At 40.2% G+C, this 15277-nt stretch overlaps 2 protein-coding genes across 2 annotated transcripts; both read left to right on the top strand.

The window, feature by feature from the left end:
* Nucleotides 1-5690: 5690 nt before the first annotated feature.
* LOC115797388 (tropomyosin isoforms c/e-like) lies at nucleotides 5691-7359 on the top strand. The gene has a single exon (XM_030753956.1). The coding sequence runs from the start codon at nucleotides 5837-5839 to the stop codon at nucleotides 7223-7225; it is 1389 nt and encodes a 462-aa protein (XP_030609816.1). The 5' UTR covers nucleotides 5691-5836; the 3' UTR covers nucleotides 7226-7359.
* Nucleotides 7360-11875: 4516 nt separating this feature from the next.
* On the top strand, nucleotides 11876-15212 carry LOC115794309 (dynein light chain Tctex-type 1-like). The gene is made up of 5 exons (XM_030749736.1): nucleotides 11876-12067; nucleotides 12439-12480; nucleotides 13000-13123; nucleotides 14524-14601; nucleotides 14698-15212. The coding sequence occupies exons 1-5, from the start codon at nucleotides 12029-12031 to the stop codon at nucleotides 14769-14771; spliced, it is 357 nt and encodes a 118-aa protein (XP_030605596.1). The 5' UTR covers nucleotides 11876-12028; the 3' UTR covers nucleotides 14772-15212.
* The last annotated feature ends 65 nt before the right edge of the window (nucleotides 15213-15277 follow it).

Below are 15277 nucleotides of genomic sequence, written 5' to 3'. Positions count from 1 at the left end.
CTAATCAGCGGTGTGCCTCTGTTATTGATCATATCATATGCACAGCTGTTAAATATAGAAAATTTTGCCGCATCTTTGGCACCCCACTCTTGTGAGGCTGCATATAGCGTACACCCACTTTTTGCGCCACCGTCTCCCATCCGAGCTCGGATCCATTCTTTAAGTGTGCTCTCTTTCTCCCACTCTTTATTATATTTTTTCTATATTTTCTCCACTTACTGGAGCTCATTCTTTTCTCTCCTCCTCACTCTGGGCTGTTATGAGTGTTTGTTTGGGTGTGCGCCCGGTCAACATGGGCGGGAACGATAAACAGGAAACGGGGGCTTGGAAGGGACAAACTACCTACCGCTCGTCTTTTGCTTTATTATGGGGCCCTGAGAGATACTCAACAAGTTTCACTCGGAAAGAAAGTCAAGCCCAAATAAGCAACCTGACGTTCAAAAACAAGCCCAAAAAAAACGCAACCCGCGACTCACAAGATTTGTAAGCGACTTTAGAAAAAAACAAGCCCAAAGTGGCTTATAATAAGTGGACTTGGCAATACTGGTTTTGGGTTTCTGCACTGGTGTCTGAGATGCTGCTGTTTGCAGTGAGCCCACATAGAGTGAACTGGCTCTCAGAGCTGAGACTAGCTCAACTGTTATTTTAAAGCTCTTATTTAGAGTTAAATAAGAGTGTTAGTATCTGTCTTTATTAAGGTCTGAAACAAAAAATGTAAGGCACGATTTTGAGCAGAAGTGCTAGAATCGAAAAGTGGCCAGTAGTAAGTCACTGCAGCAGCCAGCTGCTATTCTCAGATGGTCAGCCAGTGGTCTTAGAGGGTCAGCTTCATTACTTCTTTGTCAACAGTTTGTTTGCTCACAGGAAACAGGTTTATGTGAGCGTATCTGTCACTCTGCATTTACCCAAATCTGCCACGAGGGGGCACTAAAAGATCTATTTTTACACGGCACACAAAAGGCTAAAAAGGACTACACAAATATTTGTTAAGTTAAGAAAACTTAAAGTCAAAAATGATTTTGTTAAAGTTACTTTTTTTAGCAGTTTATTTACGCACTGTGAATAAAGCAAGCTATGCGAGCAGTTTAATTTTATTTTTAAGTTTAATTTAATTTTAACATTAGATAATGACGCTCTTTTCTCTTTTCATTGCTTGTTAAAACTCAAACAAAAATATTTTTAAAAGTTGGAAAGACATGCATGCACACACACACACAAATATATATATATATATATATATATATATATATATATATATATATATATATATATATATATATATATATATATTAGGGATGGGACTCGATTAAAAAAATAATCTAATTAATTAGGAGCTTTGTAATTAATTAATCGAAATTAATCGCATTTTAATCACATTTCAATATTTAACATGATAAATATTATTTTAAGTTTAGTTGATGAATGAATCAATATACATAAGCTTAAACTTCAAAATTTTGTTCATTTTCCCACCAGCCTACTACACAGACCAGTGAAGGGTGGAAGTGCTCCTGTGATAAGCAAACTCCTGAAATTAAAGTTAAGCATCATAACTGGATAGTTTTATTCAACATTAATGTCTCATTTAATATAGTTGGAAACTAATCATTCGCTCAGCTGTATGTTGAAATGTGTTATGCTTGTTTTAACAGCTTATTTTGAATTAAAGACTTAAAATTAAACCACAAAAAGGAGGAAAACTACGCAGAGGTGAGGGCAGGCGATGCTGATATGAAGGCTAGCCGCTCACTTCCGGCCATTGCAACGGTCTTCGTGGGCTACGAAGGACGTGGGCCGGGTCCTTCGAACGATGCGGCCGCTGAATTTTTGACATCGTGCGTCTATATAATCTGTATGCCGGGAACTCGTGCACTGAGAAACGTTCCGGTGCAAAGTGCGATTAAAATGCGTTAAAATTTTTAATTCGTAAATTTCCGCGTAATTAATTGATCGAAATTAATGCGTTAAAGTCCCATCCCTAATAATAATCTAAAAATAAATAGAAAATAAAACACTATGTATAAAATATACAGAAAATAAAATGTATAAATAAATATGCAGAAAATAAAATGTATTAAATACAGAAAATAAGAGAATGTATAAAAATATATACATTGTAAAAAATAAAACAAGTGTATACATATAATCCTGAAGATGGAGAGTATTGCACTTGGTGAATGAATATCAGATTACACAATATAGGTGTGACAGATATTCAGTATGAATAATATAATATTGCACAGAGATGTGGGTATTGCACAGTTAGAGTAGGTGAGTGTGTGAGTTCAGGGTGGTGATTGCTTTGGCGAAGAAACTGTTCTTGAGTCTGTTTGTTCTGGCTTTGATGCAAGTTTTGTTGTCATTTAAAATGCCAACAATTGATTCTTTTCCTGTTAATTTTAGTTAAATATTTTCACAAGAAATTTGTCTCTGAATTCAAAAAGTGTATCTATACTCAGCTTAGTATGCTGCCTAGATCACATTTATCAAATTTTTAAAAACAGTTTTAATTTATGTGGTGCTGGTGGGGATTTCTGATTCATAAAGGTTGCTGGTCCAAAGGTCCAAACTGTTCACTGGAAAATCTCAAGTCAGATCAAGTTGTAGTTCGTTTTTAAGGATTTCAATGGGATCCATTGATTTAAATTCCCTCTCTCATAGTATGTAATACACACAGATAAGAACTCACACACAGAAGTCTAAATATGATATATTCTGTTATTTTTTTCTACAGCACTGCTGTTGTTTATCAGGCTCTGTGGCCTACTACACAGGACGTAAGCGACTGGGTGTTGGTACGAACTCTGTTTCCAACAAAACCCAGTTCTCTTTTCTTAAGCACTTATGGAATTCAGAATCACATGGTGGCTGAGGCCCATCCCAGGTGACCTTGGTCAAGAGGCTGTGTACACCCTGAAAAAAAATCACAAGTCTATTACAAGGCTAACACAGAGAGAAGGACAATAATTCAGACTCATATTTGCAACTGTAACCAATTTAGAATCATCAGTTATCCCATGTAAGTTTTCCATCATAGTTATCCCACATATCGGAGGAAGCTGGAGTACCAGAAGACAATTGGTGCAGGAATAAGGGGGACATGCACACAAAGAGTTGGTTGTAGTACTGATTCAACTTCTTTACTCAAGTAAAAGTGAAAAAGTACAGGCTCTAAAATGTACTCAAAGTAAGAAATTAAAATGTAGCTCTTTGGAGGACGTTTCTGCCAGCTAGTTTTGTGCAAAGCTAACTGAGCCTGCTATATTAATGTAAAAATAAAACATTATTACACGAGAATACAAAATTAATTTCAATCTATCATGAGCAAAGAAAAAAAAAGAACTTTTAAAACTTTTGTTTGCGGTTACCTACATTGTAGAGGGTGACTCTGCCTTACCTAAACAGGTACAGTCAGGGGTTACAGTGGGGTTCAGCAGGTGGGGAACCCTAAGACTGGTTATAGTGGCTCAGTGTGGGGTAAAAAAATCACAGCTCACAATAATTTCTATTGTGAGCTCCAGTAGATTTGCTTTGTGTACAGGCTGTGATCAGCTGCTGCTCCGTTTGGATTTACACAACTGAATTCAACAAGATGTAACCCCATATTTCACGAGCTATCTTGGCTGATTTCCACCCCAGTTGGTACAAAGAATGTATTCAGTGAATGAATCTAAGCGTCATCAGCTTAAATGAAATGAATCTCTGATATAATTGATGCAACCTACCAATCATCATGAACACCACAGCTGCTGTGCACCAGTCCAGCAGAGAGCTTTACTGTAAATTCACAACATTACATAAAACTAACCTGTTTATCCTGCAGTAAACTGCAGTATTTTGAATAACACAGTCTACCTCAGTTTGTATTGCAAGATGTTTCACAATGTGAGAAAAAAAACATAACTTCACATACAGATCCAAGATCTGATTTCAAAATGTAAGCATTAAATTTCCCGTTTATCAGAAGTCACTGAGCAGTGATTACCTTAAAGTATAACCTCTCTTCTTCCTCTCTTGTCCTCTTTCTCCATCTGAGTGAACTCTTTCTTTTCTCTCCCTGGAAATACAGCAGCTGCTCTTTTAGCTAGCAGACACACAGTGTGACAAACTGCACACAAACAGTTCGTGTGTTTGCTGATATTAGTTGTGCATTTAGAAACATTGCATTTAAAAATTACCTGCCGTAACATATAACTCCTAAACAATTAGTGAAATACTTTTATTCAACACCTTGAATTAAAGCTGAAAATGTGCACTTGATTTAGAATCCACGGTGGTGGTGTACAAGTACAAAATGACAAAAAAGAAGGTATCATTGTTCATGAAAATGCAATAGAATTAAATAAAGGAGGTCTTATTGGGCCACCACGGATCTAAAAAACAGCCAAACTGCTTCTTGCCAGAGTCTCTAAGTGCTTAAAATCTACTGCTTCATTCTTTTTCCATTGCAAACTTTATCCAAAAATAAGGAGAGACGATTGAGTTCAGAGTATTTTGGCGTCTATATATGAGTTGACAAACTTTTGGGAGTATATTTGGCTGACTTTGCTCCCTGTTGCGATACACAACAGCAACATTTCAATGGAAAGAAGTAGAGGAATCTACAAACCCATCAGGGTATGAGAGAGATTTGTTTGTACTGCATTTAAACCATTTAAAGAGGTTGATGTTTTTTTAAAAGCTAACAAACTGGGAATCAAATGAACTAATGATGCGTAACTTCTTCTTCCTTTGAAGGCTCTGGGAGTCTAAACAGGAGGATTTGAGGAAACAGAGGCCAAACCTCTTCTGAAACTGGGACTAGAAAGCTGATGACACTTGTATTGATTTGTAGATTTTTCTCACTATGTTGAACACAAATGAGACGTTAGAGCTCATGTCAAATTTTCTATCTTGAGCTCCATGAATGCTGCATCACCAGCAGAGCCATTCAAAGTAACCTGAACAGCACGAACATTTTTTTTCTAAATGCTCAATCGGGGCAGTCTACAGTGTACTGTATTCACAGTGTGTCCTGGGTTCATATTTTTTGATACAAAGTGTAACAGTGATCAGTGAGAATATCCCATGACATTCTTAATAAAGTGTGAAATTATTCTGAGACAGCCAACAACAAGTCGGACTTTATGAAAGTTACATAGTTGCAAAAATCTGTAACATCCAATAACAGCACCAGTAAGGGTTAAACACAGTATCCCTAAATATAGAAAATCCACACAGAGAATGTCTCTCAAAGTCCATTAAAAAATTGACATTAATACATTAATACTTCCCCCATATCTTCCTGTAGTGCATTGCAGTTACATTGAAAATGTATTAAGGCTCAAAGTTACGCACAGTAAGGCATGGCAAGGCTGCTATAGATGGCAGGTGGGTTCTGACATATACGCGGTTGCAGCTGATAGCTGCCTTGTGTCTGTGTCACTGAACTGGACCTCTCGACAGTGCTTGTGGTATTACAAACTCACCTGTGATATTTGTTTTGCATACTTGAGTTATTGTTTGAATATTAATATGTTATGCTATCTCTCTGGTGATGGCGCCACCATAGAATCTCACTGTAGAATGTTATGGTTTGATTTTGTTCTTACTATAATTCTGGTAGAATTATCGGTCTGGTATTTTGAAAGGAGTAAAGAATCACATCAAAAGAGATTCATTCCATCAAAGACACAAAGAGAGGATTTCACCGCCTTTGATCTGAAAAGGTATAAGTAGGCTCGTCAGCCAGATTTAGTGATCACGAATCTCAGACGGCAGAAACAGAGAGCAAGACGGTTAAAAACGTAAAGCAAACAGCAGAAGCTAAAACTATTTTACGACTTTATCATTTAATATGTCAGCCACACAAAAGAAAACTTGCAGAAACATGCAGATGCATGAAAATGCTGAAAAGGAAGCTGCAAAGAAGGAGTTGGAGGAGCTCCAGAGACAACACGAGGAGGAGAGAAGAAGATTCGAGGAGGTAAAGAGAGAAACTGTGTTAGTCCTGAAGATACTGAAAGAAGAGAAGAAAAACCTACAGAAGGCAAAGAACTCAGTTGAAACGTTAGAGCTTCAAGAAGAAATTGCAGAGCTGAAAGTAAAAAGGGCCAACATAGAACTGATGGAAGGCAAGAAAAAACTGCAAGAGAAGAGAGAAGAAATAGAAAAGGCCAACAAGGAACTGAAGGACACAAGTAAGGAAGCTGAGAACGTAATGAAGAGACTGCGGGAGGCTCAGAAGGCTCTGGATAAGGAGAAGAAAAAGCTGCAAGAGACAAAAAATAAATCTGAAAATGCTAAGAAAGAGTTCCAGGAGGTCCAAGCAGCGTTAGAGGAGGAGAAAAGGGCAATAATAGAAATGAGGATGGAATCTGAAAAATCACCAAAGGAATTGTTGGAGGTTCAGACGTCCCTGAAAGAGGAGAAAAAAGCTCTGGAAGAAGCAAAGATGGAAACTGAAAGCTTAAAAAAGGAAGCTGACAGTTCAAAGAGGGAATTGTTGGAGCTCCAAAGAGAAATGGAAGAGGAGAAGAAGGCAATGCTGGAGGCCAAGAAAGCAACTGAAGTTGCTAAAATTCAGTGTGAAAATGTTACAGTGGAAGCCGAGATGGCAACACTGAAACTTGAAAATATAAGGATGGAATTGTTGGAGCTCCAAAGAGAAATGGAAGAGGAGAAGAAGGCAATGCTTGAGGCCAAGAAAGCAACTGAAGTTGCTAAAATTCAATGTGAAAACGTTACAGTGGAAGCCGAGATGGCAACACTGAAACTTGAAAATATAAAGATGGAATTGTTGGAGGTCCAGAAGTCCTTGAAAGAGGAGAAAAGAGCTCTGCAAGAATCAGAGATGGAAACTGAAAGCGTAAGAAAGGAAGCTGACAGTTCAAAGAAGGAATTGTTGGAGCTCCAAAGAGAAATGGAAGAGGAGAAGAAGGCAATACTGGAGGCCAAGAAAGCAACTGAAGTTGCTAAAATTCAATGCGAAAATGTTACAGTGGAAGCCGAGATGGCAACACTGAAACTTGAAAAGGCAAAGCTGGAATTGTTGGAGGTCCAAAGAGCGCTGGAGGAGGCAAGAAGCCAAGAAGCAGAAGGGCCTGATGCTGTGGTGACAGAGTGTGAAGATGCGCACAAACAGGAGGAAGTAAAAAAGGTGCTGAAAAAGAAGAAAAAATCAAAGATGAGCCGCATTTTCAGCTGGTTCAGCTGCATCAAAGGGGCTCAGGAGGAGGATGACTAACTTCACTCCTGGCATTAGTTTCCTCTTTCTCCCTCCCCTCTCTACTTTTTCTTCATCTTCTTCACCCAACAACTTCCAATCCATTTCCTCTGTCTCCCTCATCCTCATCCACCCTTTTCTCTCCTCCCTCCTCCTCTTTCACCCTTACTCCTCTCCCCGTTGCTTGAGTTGGAATTTTGCTGTTTTATCAATAAAACAAAAAAAAAAAAAAAATCATGTGAATGTGTCAGTGTGATAGAAAATTCAGATCAGCAAACTTAGACTGACAATCAGTCTCTCGTTCAGATTTTATGCTCACAGAGAAAAAAGGTATCAAACAATTTCATCAGGATTTCATCATTTATTAAGAGCAAAGGTGCAATTTTAATTTTAAATGGAACTTGATGTAGTTATTCAGTTATTTCACAATTCATATGTCATCACATAAAGCACACCTGTGCATTCATTGAATATTGTCAGTACAGCAACACAATTCACACACTAGTCAAGAGGAAGTAAGAGTCACAGTATCGTCCTAGTTTATGTCAGTTTGTGATTTCAAAGGCAGTTCTAGTGCAAATGAAAAGAGAAGCAGCACACCAAAACATTTAGCAATAAAATACATGTGGCAATGCAGGGAAGTTATAATTCAGCATGCAGCTCCTCATCCTCCCTGTCTTTGTCAGTCGTGGTTTTCATCATCAAATTCACCACAACTGTGTCCACTGGAAGCAGGGCACAAGGGGCTGCTTTAACAGCCAGTGATTGGCTATTGGCTTCATTTAAAACCTCTGAAAGGATGCTTTTGAAACCAGACACAGTACTGAGAACATGCAGAGCAGGTCTGTCTGTATAGATATTATTATTATTTTATATATACAAACATTGTGGCACCACAAACGCTTAAATACATTTCCATTACCACACTCCCAATGTCCAGCTCTCTTGTACAAGCACGCGTGTGTGTGATTGTGTTCTTGGTGTGTTTCCATTCAGTACGGCTTGTACGTTGGTGCCAAGTTAAAATGAATATATCACAATAACTTATTGTCATTACATAGTGTGAGAGGTGTAAAGCAAAGACACATGAGATCATTTGTTTTTCTTTAATAAAAATGCCCAACAAAACCAGTAGAACACAATGGAATCTGTTTCTATCTGAGGAAATCTGTGGCATAGTGACATATAGTAAAATATGTCAGTATCTTACCAGCGGCTGACAGCTGGAAATCTTGCAAAAATGAAATGAAAGTAGTTGATTGCCATGCTAGTGTTTAGGAATATTCTAGGAATATTTTAGAAATTCCTGTTGTGCTCTTAAAAAAACAAACTCTACTTCAATAATCTTTATTTAATCCATCCATCCATCCATTTTCTTCCGCTTATCCGGGGCCGGGTCGCGGGGGCAGAAGCCTAAGCAGAGAAGCCCAAGCTTCCCTCTCCCCAGCCACCTCCTCCAGCTCATCCGGAGGGACCCCAAGGCGTTCCCAGGCCAGCCGAGATACATAATCTCTCCAGCGTGTCCTGGGTCTACCACGGGGCCTCTTCCCGGTGGGACATGCCCGGAACACCTCACCCAGGAGGCGGCCAGGAGGCATCCTAATCAGATGCCCGAGCCACCTCAACTGGCTCCTTTCGATGTGGAGGAGCAGCGGCTCTACTCTGAGCCCCTCTTTATTTAATTCCAGACCATTTTTCAAAACCTGCGTTTCAAAGAGTTTTACAGCACAAAATAAAGAAGCCTCCAAGTCATAAAATGCAGTGATGGAAAAGAGCACTTTATTTCTAAAGCACTTTTAAAAGCAATAACAGGGCTGACCAAAGTGCTGCACAACAACACCAAACATGAAGGACAAACACAGGCCTGAGGATAAAACACAAACTCAAAGTGTGTCTTCACTCCCCCAGCTTATCACACCTCATCAAACTGTGATTTGCAGTGAAGGTTCCACAAAGTGGTGTCAGTGGAGAGTGGGCAGGCAGGTGACTTCTCCAGGTGAGTGATGGTGAAAGAGAGCCAGCTTTGGTTGGCAGATAAGTCCTTCCTTTAGGGGAACAATGAGGGAATCTTTCCACTTGCAAGTTACAATTATTGCATCAACTGACATTAACACTGTGACACAGACATATTGCTGAGAGTGCCAATCACACAATCAGTGGTTCAATGAATTCTGCTTTCAGAGACATTTGCCAAGTGTGGCCACAAGATGGCAGTGATGTAAAGGATGGAAAGAAACAGGCATGAGAGAAGCTTTATGACAGAAGTCTGTTTGAGATAAAAGGACAGAGATTCCTTTATTTTGCTATGTTTTAATGAATGCTTGTTTTTTAGATTTCACTACAAAAGCACTGCTTGCCTTGCTTCCTGTGAAGCACTGGGTGACTTTGTACATGCAGCTTTCATGTCTATGTGAACAGGAATGTTCAGGCTTTTTACCCATTATTTTACACAGTGCTTCAAAATGTTATGGTTCCTGGATTTAGTCATGTTTCTCAGTTTGGGGATTTTGGGATTACATTTTTGGCTCCTGTTATTCTCATGGTGAGCTTCAGTCTTGTGATCTTTGGTCATTACTGGTTTCACTGAGCATCAAAATGAGGCTGAGGGCAAAAGTGAGTCAGTCTGCTCAGACCCCCATGTTAAACTGCTAAAGAAAACAGCATAAACAAGCACTGTGAAAGCCTTCATAGAACCATTTGGATAATGCTAATGTTCATAGTTATGAGAGTGCATACCTTTTTCAAAACAACAACCACGTGTTTCTAACCAAACATAGATTTTAACTTCTTGTGTCTGCACCACTGAAAACAGAGAACAAATACACTGAAGCCACAGTAATATTAAACATACCGCAGTGCTAGTAATGAAAGACAACATTGTGGGTCAACTCTAGTCAATTACAACAACTGTGATCCTAATTTAAGGACCAAGGTACCACCTAGAAAAACCATGAAAGATCTCTTTTTGTTTCTTGAAGACGTTTCACCTCTCATCTGAAAGGCTTCTTCAGTTCTCAACCAAATGGTGGAGAGACCCAGGTATTTAAACCCCTGTGGGCGTAGTCCCCTGGAGGTGGTTATGACCCTCTATTGATCATGTGCGTGAACACATGTGCCCAGGTGTGAAGGGGGCGTGGGTCCTATTTAATCAGTGGTTTCAGTTGAAACCAATTTAGGACTCCGCTCCATTGTTTCCTGTGGCCTATTGAGGTCACTGGAACAAAGGTGTGAATGGGGGTTGAGACGTCTGGGAAGGGAGCTCAGGACAGCACTGTAAGCGGGGGAAAGTTGGTGACGTAATCCACCTCCTCTGTTCAATGCTGGTTGTTCACAGTGGACATAGATGGCTTCTTTCAAGCTCCAGAGACTACTATGACCTGGATGACTGAGAATCTACACAGACATGAAAGATCTCAGTCCTCATTAAGATCATGGTAACTGGTGGTGACATAAATTCAATATGTCAATATTCAATATGGGTATGGCCACGTACCACTCGGCCATACCCATCGTAGTCTTCAGCTGCCTTACATTGTTAGGTGGAGCTGTTGGCTTCCTGCTTCCCGAGACCAAAAGAAGAGAGCTTCCTGAGACAGCCGAAGAGGCTGAGAGCAACGGGTATCTGTGTTCCACCTTCACGGCATCTCTAACACTCCAGTTTGTATATATATATATATATATATATATATATATATATATATATATTAGGGGTGGGAATCGATAAAAAAAAATCTAATTAATTAGGAGCTTTGTAATTAATTAATCGAAATTAATCGCATTTTAATCACATTTAAATATTTAACATGATAAATATTAATTTAAGTTTGGTTGATGAATGAATCAATATACATAAGCTTAAAGTTTCAAAATTTTGTTTATTTTCCCACCAGCCTACTACACAGACCAATGAAGGGTGGAAGTGCTCCTGTGATAAGCAAACTCCTGAAATTAAAGTTAAGCATCATAACTGGATAGTTTTATTCAACATTAATGTCTCACTTAATATAGTTGGAAACTAATCATTCGCTCAGCTGTATGTTGAAATGTGTTATGCTTGTTTTAACAGCTTATTTTGAATTAAAGACTTAAAATTAAACCACAAAAAGGAGAAAAGCTACGCAGAGGTGAGGGCAGGCAACGCTGATATGAAGGCTAGCCGCTCACTTCCGGCCATTGCAACGGTCTTCGTGGGCTACGAAGGACGTGGGCCGGGTCCTTCGAACGATGCGGCCGCTGAATTTTTGACATCGTGCGTCGATATAATCTGTATGCCGGGAACTCGTGCACTGAGAAACGTTCCGGTGCAAAGTGCGATTAAAATACGGTAAATTTTTTAATTCGTTAATTTCCCCGTAAATAATTAATCGAAATTAACGCGTTAAAGTCCCAACCTTAATATATATATATATATATTGTTTTTTCTTTTTTAAACTTAGCTGTTTTTTGTACCTGTACCTACATACAAATAAAGTTCGATTGATAAAAAAGACCCAAAATGACAGCAGCTTGATACAGAGTAGCACAAAGCAACCACAAAGACGAGGTACCCCCTTTGAGTCCGGTATGGACATTTTAAACACTCAGTCCGTCTTTCTGTCTCAGAGGTTGTATTTTTACCTCATGGGCCGCTCACGGAACCCCCACCAGGGGTCAGCTGTTAGCTAAACGCCGCTCCTACTCCGGCTCCGGGTCGCTCTTTCCGGGCGTCGTTGACTCCGCTGACAGCTCCGCAGGAAGTCTCGAATAGCTCCTGTTGGTTTACCTGTTTCTGCTTTTGTTTTGCTCCTGTTAATAACAACGAAAAGCCGCCTGAAGCAGCGACAGATGACCGGAGGAATGGAGGAATATCAAAACGGAAGCGAGGTTTGTCCTGAGCCGACTTTACGGTTTCATCTGTGACCGCAGAAAGGAGCCGCGTAGCCACTCCCAGTGTTAGCGGCGATTTATTTAATGCAAACGCTATAAAATCAATAAATAATATCATTTATGGTATTCCGAATTGGTCGATGTTGCTTTTTACACTTAATACGGTGTTAAAATAGACATTTATGTGCCCTAAAATGTTTAAATCTATATAATGTATGTATGTGCACAGCAGTGCGGCTAAAGTGATTGTATGGTTACTTTTTAAAGGGAGGTTTTCCATTTCCATGTGTATATATTCATCTAAAGTCCTGTCATGTAAAGTTTTCTTCATTAGGAGCTGATAATCTGCTTTTTTTCCTCCCTTTTAGGGCTCATTCAATTCAGAAGAAGCTGACAGCATAGTCAAAGAGGTAATGTTTGCTCTCATATGCACCTTAGTTCATTTGATCCCACTTTGCCCACATTATCATCATCTTATTCAGATCTTTATTAAAATGAACACTGATGTTGTGCTCTTGGTACTGAAAATTTGAGCTGTCCTGGTAATCACGTGAAGTAAAGGGCTTGAATATTTAAACTTAACCTAATAACCCTGATATGAACCAGTAAGAATACAAAGGTCTGTATGTTTAAAAGCTGTTTTTATGTCTCAGAAATAGAACGAGCTCTCAGGCTGTGAGCAAAGGCTGAAACGAGCACATAATGAGAAGCTTTCAGACTCGTGGTTCATTTCCAAGCTCGTGCAGTTTTCCTGTGCTCCTGGAAGCTTTACAGACACTAATAAGTCCTATGGAGGTTCTGTCCTGGAAAAACCTTCAGAAACAGCCTCAGTCAGTGCCTCTTTGTTTCAGTCGCCTCGGGCGCCAGCAGCACCGGCTGACTTCCACATGACTCTGAGCGCTGATGTTGTTTCTTTGTGTTTGTGTCAGTGCATCGAGAACGTCGTGGGCGGCGGAGATTACAGCCAGAACCAGGTGAACAAGTGGACGGCGAGCATCGTGGAGCGCTGCCTCACGCAACTTGTCAAACTGGGGAAACCGTACAAGTACATCGGTGTGTATTCGTTACTGTAGATTTAACATTTTTAAGCCACAAGATCTGCCGATTCTTACGCCAGGCAAATTTTCACCTTTTGTACTCTGAAGTTTATAATTTGTTATTTTTTTCAGCATTTTAGACCCTTCTAACTGTAAGCACAGTAAATTTTGAAAAACGCATTTAAGCTCTTGAAACCAAAACTGATGTTGCACCCACTCCGAGTGACACAATCTAAGGAGAAATTGTGGCAGCACAATCGGTGTGATCTATCTGAACTACTGTAAAGAATATGTAAAAACAAGAGTGTTTCTCCTTTTCACAGCCATCAGCCACATCCAGGCTGTTAATATTAGAAAGTGCTAAGGCCTATAAACTTCTTATTAGTGATCAGGATTGACTACAACTACTAGTTTCTCTTTGCCACCATAAAAAGCATTTGCCAGCACTCACTGGACCAACCAATGCTCAGAACAATGGTGATGTCAGAGGAACTCAGTGACGATCTAAGAAGAACTGTAGATTTACACAAGCTGGGAAGAGCCATTTCTAAACCACTGCAGATTCCAAGATCATCAGTTCAAACAAGGGTGTGTAATTATAAGTTATTCTGATGTGTCACCACTTTGCGAAGGTCTGGAAGGAGAGCCAAACTGTCACCCTCAGATGAGAGGAAATTGGTTAGGATGTTCAGGAACCATAAAGGCTCAAGCCTGCCATGAACTGCTGGAACAGCAGCATCACTGTCCACTGTGGAGTGAGTTTTACATCACTGTGGATGTAGAGGGTGCTGACCAAGAACGACCTCCAGATTCTTCAATGTCACCTCAAAGCAAAAGCTAGGTGGTTTAAACTTGGACACAGTTTGGTGTTCTAGCAGGACAGCGATCCCAAACACACATCAAAACTAGGCTAAGCTTCTGGAACGGCCTTCCCAAATACCTGACCTCAACTCTGTTGAAGCCCTTGGAAAAAAATGTTTCCACAAAATGTACTCTCTCCAGTTTTGTCCAGTGAATCATTAGAAACCAGGTCAAACATAGTTAAGCGGTTGATGCGATGATATGTCCCGTGATACTGATGCTGAGAGCTGGTGATAGAAAGCAGATTTGATTTGGTTGCAGTTTTTAAAAGTGGTTTTCATCCCTGGAGATATCATGTGAATATCTCCTGTGTTTATGGAGCTGTGAGGTGCCCCAAAACTTCTGGAACGTGATGGCCTTTGAGGACCTGAAACCGCAGGGTTTCCTCAAATATTAAAAAAAGTTACTCTACATAAAAACATCAGCTGATCCAGAGGAGGTTATTTTGTTATGGGTTTGTCCGTGAGGGGGGTGGGGGGTATGAAGAGACTAAGTGTTGAATAAAAGATAAAGAGACACTTTTAAACAGATTCTTGTGACTTTGTGTTTGGACAGTGACATGTGCTGTGATGCAGAAAACAGGTGCCGGCCTCCACACAGCCAACTCCTGTTACTGGGACACTGCCATGGATGGTATGAGTTTAATTTAGTGCGTTATTGTGGGGTTTTCCTCTTCCTCGCCGTCCTCCTTATTCAGATTTTCCCACATTTGTTTTTTTGTGTTTGCAGGAAGCTGCACCGTGAGGTGGGAAAACCGCACCATGTACTGCGTGGTCAGTGTGTTCGCTGTGGCCACCGCATAGACAGGCACGCACGCACGCACACATTAACCAACCATCTCTACCAAACGAGGAGTGCAGTGTGCTTCTGTGAACAGCAGGGGGCCACCAAGTGCCACAGAGTCCTCCTCCATACAGCTGTCTGCGCCTTCTGTCAGCTCCTTGGACTGAGCTCTGAGGAACAGCTGCACAGGCTCAAACAGCTGTATGGCTTCGGTTTCCAGCCTTCAGGTGCATGAAACACCTTCATCATATTGTATTTATCTTCTCGTGGCGCTTTCATAGCTTCACGTTCGGCTGCATTAATCACAGGCGCCTGACAGCTTGCTGTTAAAAAAGCAAAAAACAAACAAATTCAGTCAGGTCCTTCAGTGTTTTATCTGTTTGTGAATCATGTTGATGGGAGAAAGGAGACTTTTTGTACTCGAGCTGCAGGATAATAAACATGAAGAGATTTCATGACCAGCAGCAGCGTCGCCTCGTCTTTTATACACAAACACAAGCATCATTTCCTGTTTGTTTTTATTATA

This window comes from Archocentrus centrarchus, chromosome 2 (genome assembly GCF_007364275.1).
Source record: "Archocentrus centrarchus isolate MPI-CPG fArcCen1 chromosome 2, fArcCen1, whole genome shotgun sequence".
In the NCBI taxonomy this organism is placed as follows: Eukaryota; Metazoa; Chordata; class Actinopteri; order Cichliformes; family Cichlidae; genus Archocentrus; species Archocentrus centrarchus.
This window is presented reverse-complemented; position numbering and strand designations above follow the sequence as displayed.

Coding starts and splice junctions, on each gene's coding strand:
- LOC115794309 (XM_030749736.1), top strand. CDS start 12,029: ATGACCGGAGGAATGGAGGAATATCAAAACGGAAGCGAG. Junction 13,124..14,523: donor GAAACCGTACAAGTACATCG/GTGTGTATTCGT, acceptor GTGTTTGGACAG/TGACATGTGCTGTGATGCAG. Junction 14,602..14,697: donor CTGGGACACTGCCATGGATG/GTATGAGTTTAA, acceptor TTGTGTTTGCAG/GAAGCTGCACCGTGAGGTGG.
- LOC115797388 (XM_030753956.1), top strand. CDS start 5,837: ATGTCAGCCACACAAAAGAAAACTTGCAGAAACATGCAGATGCATGAA.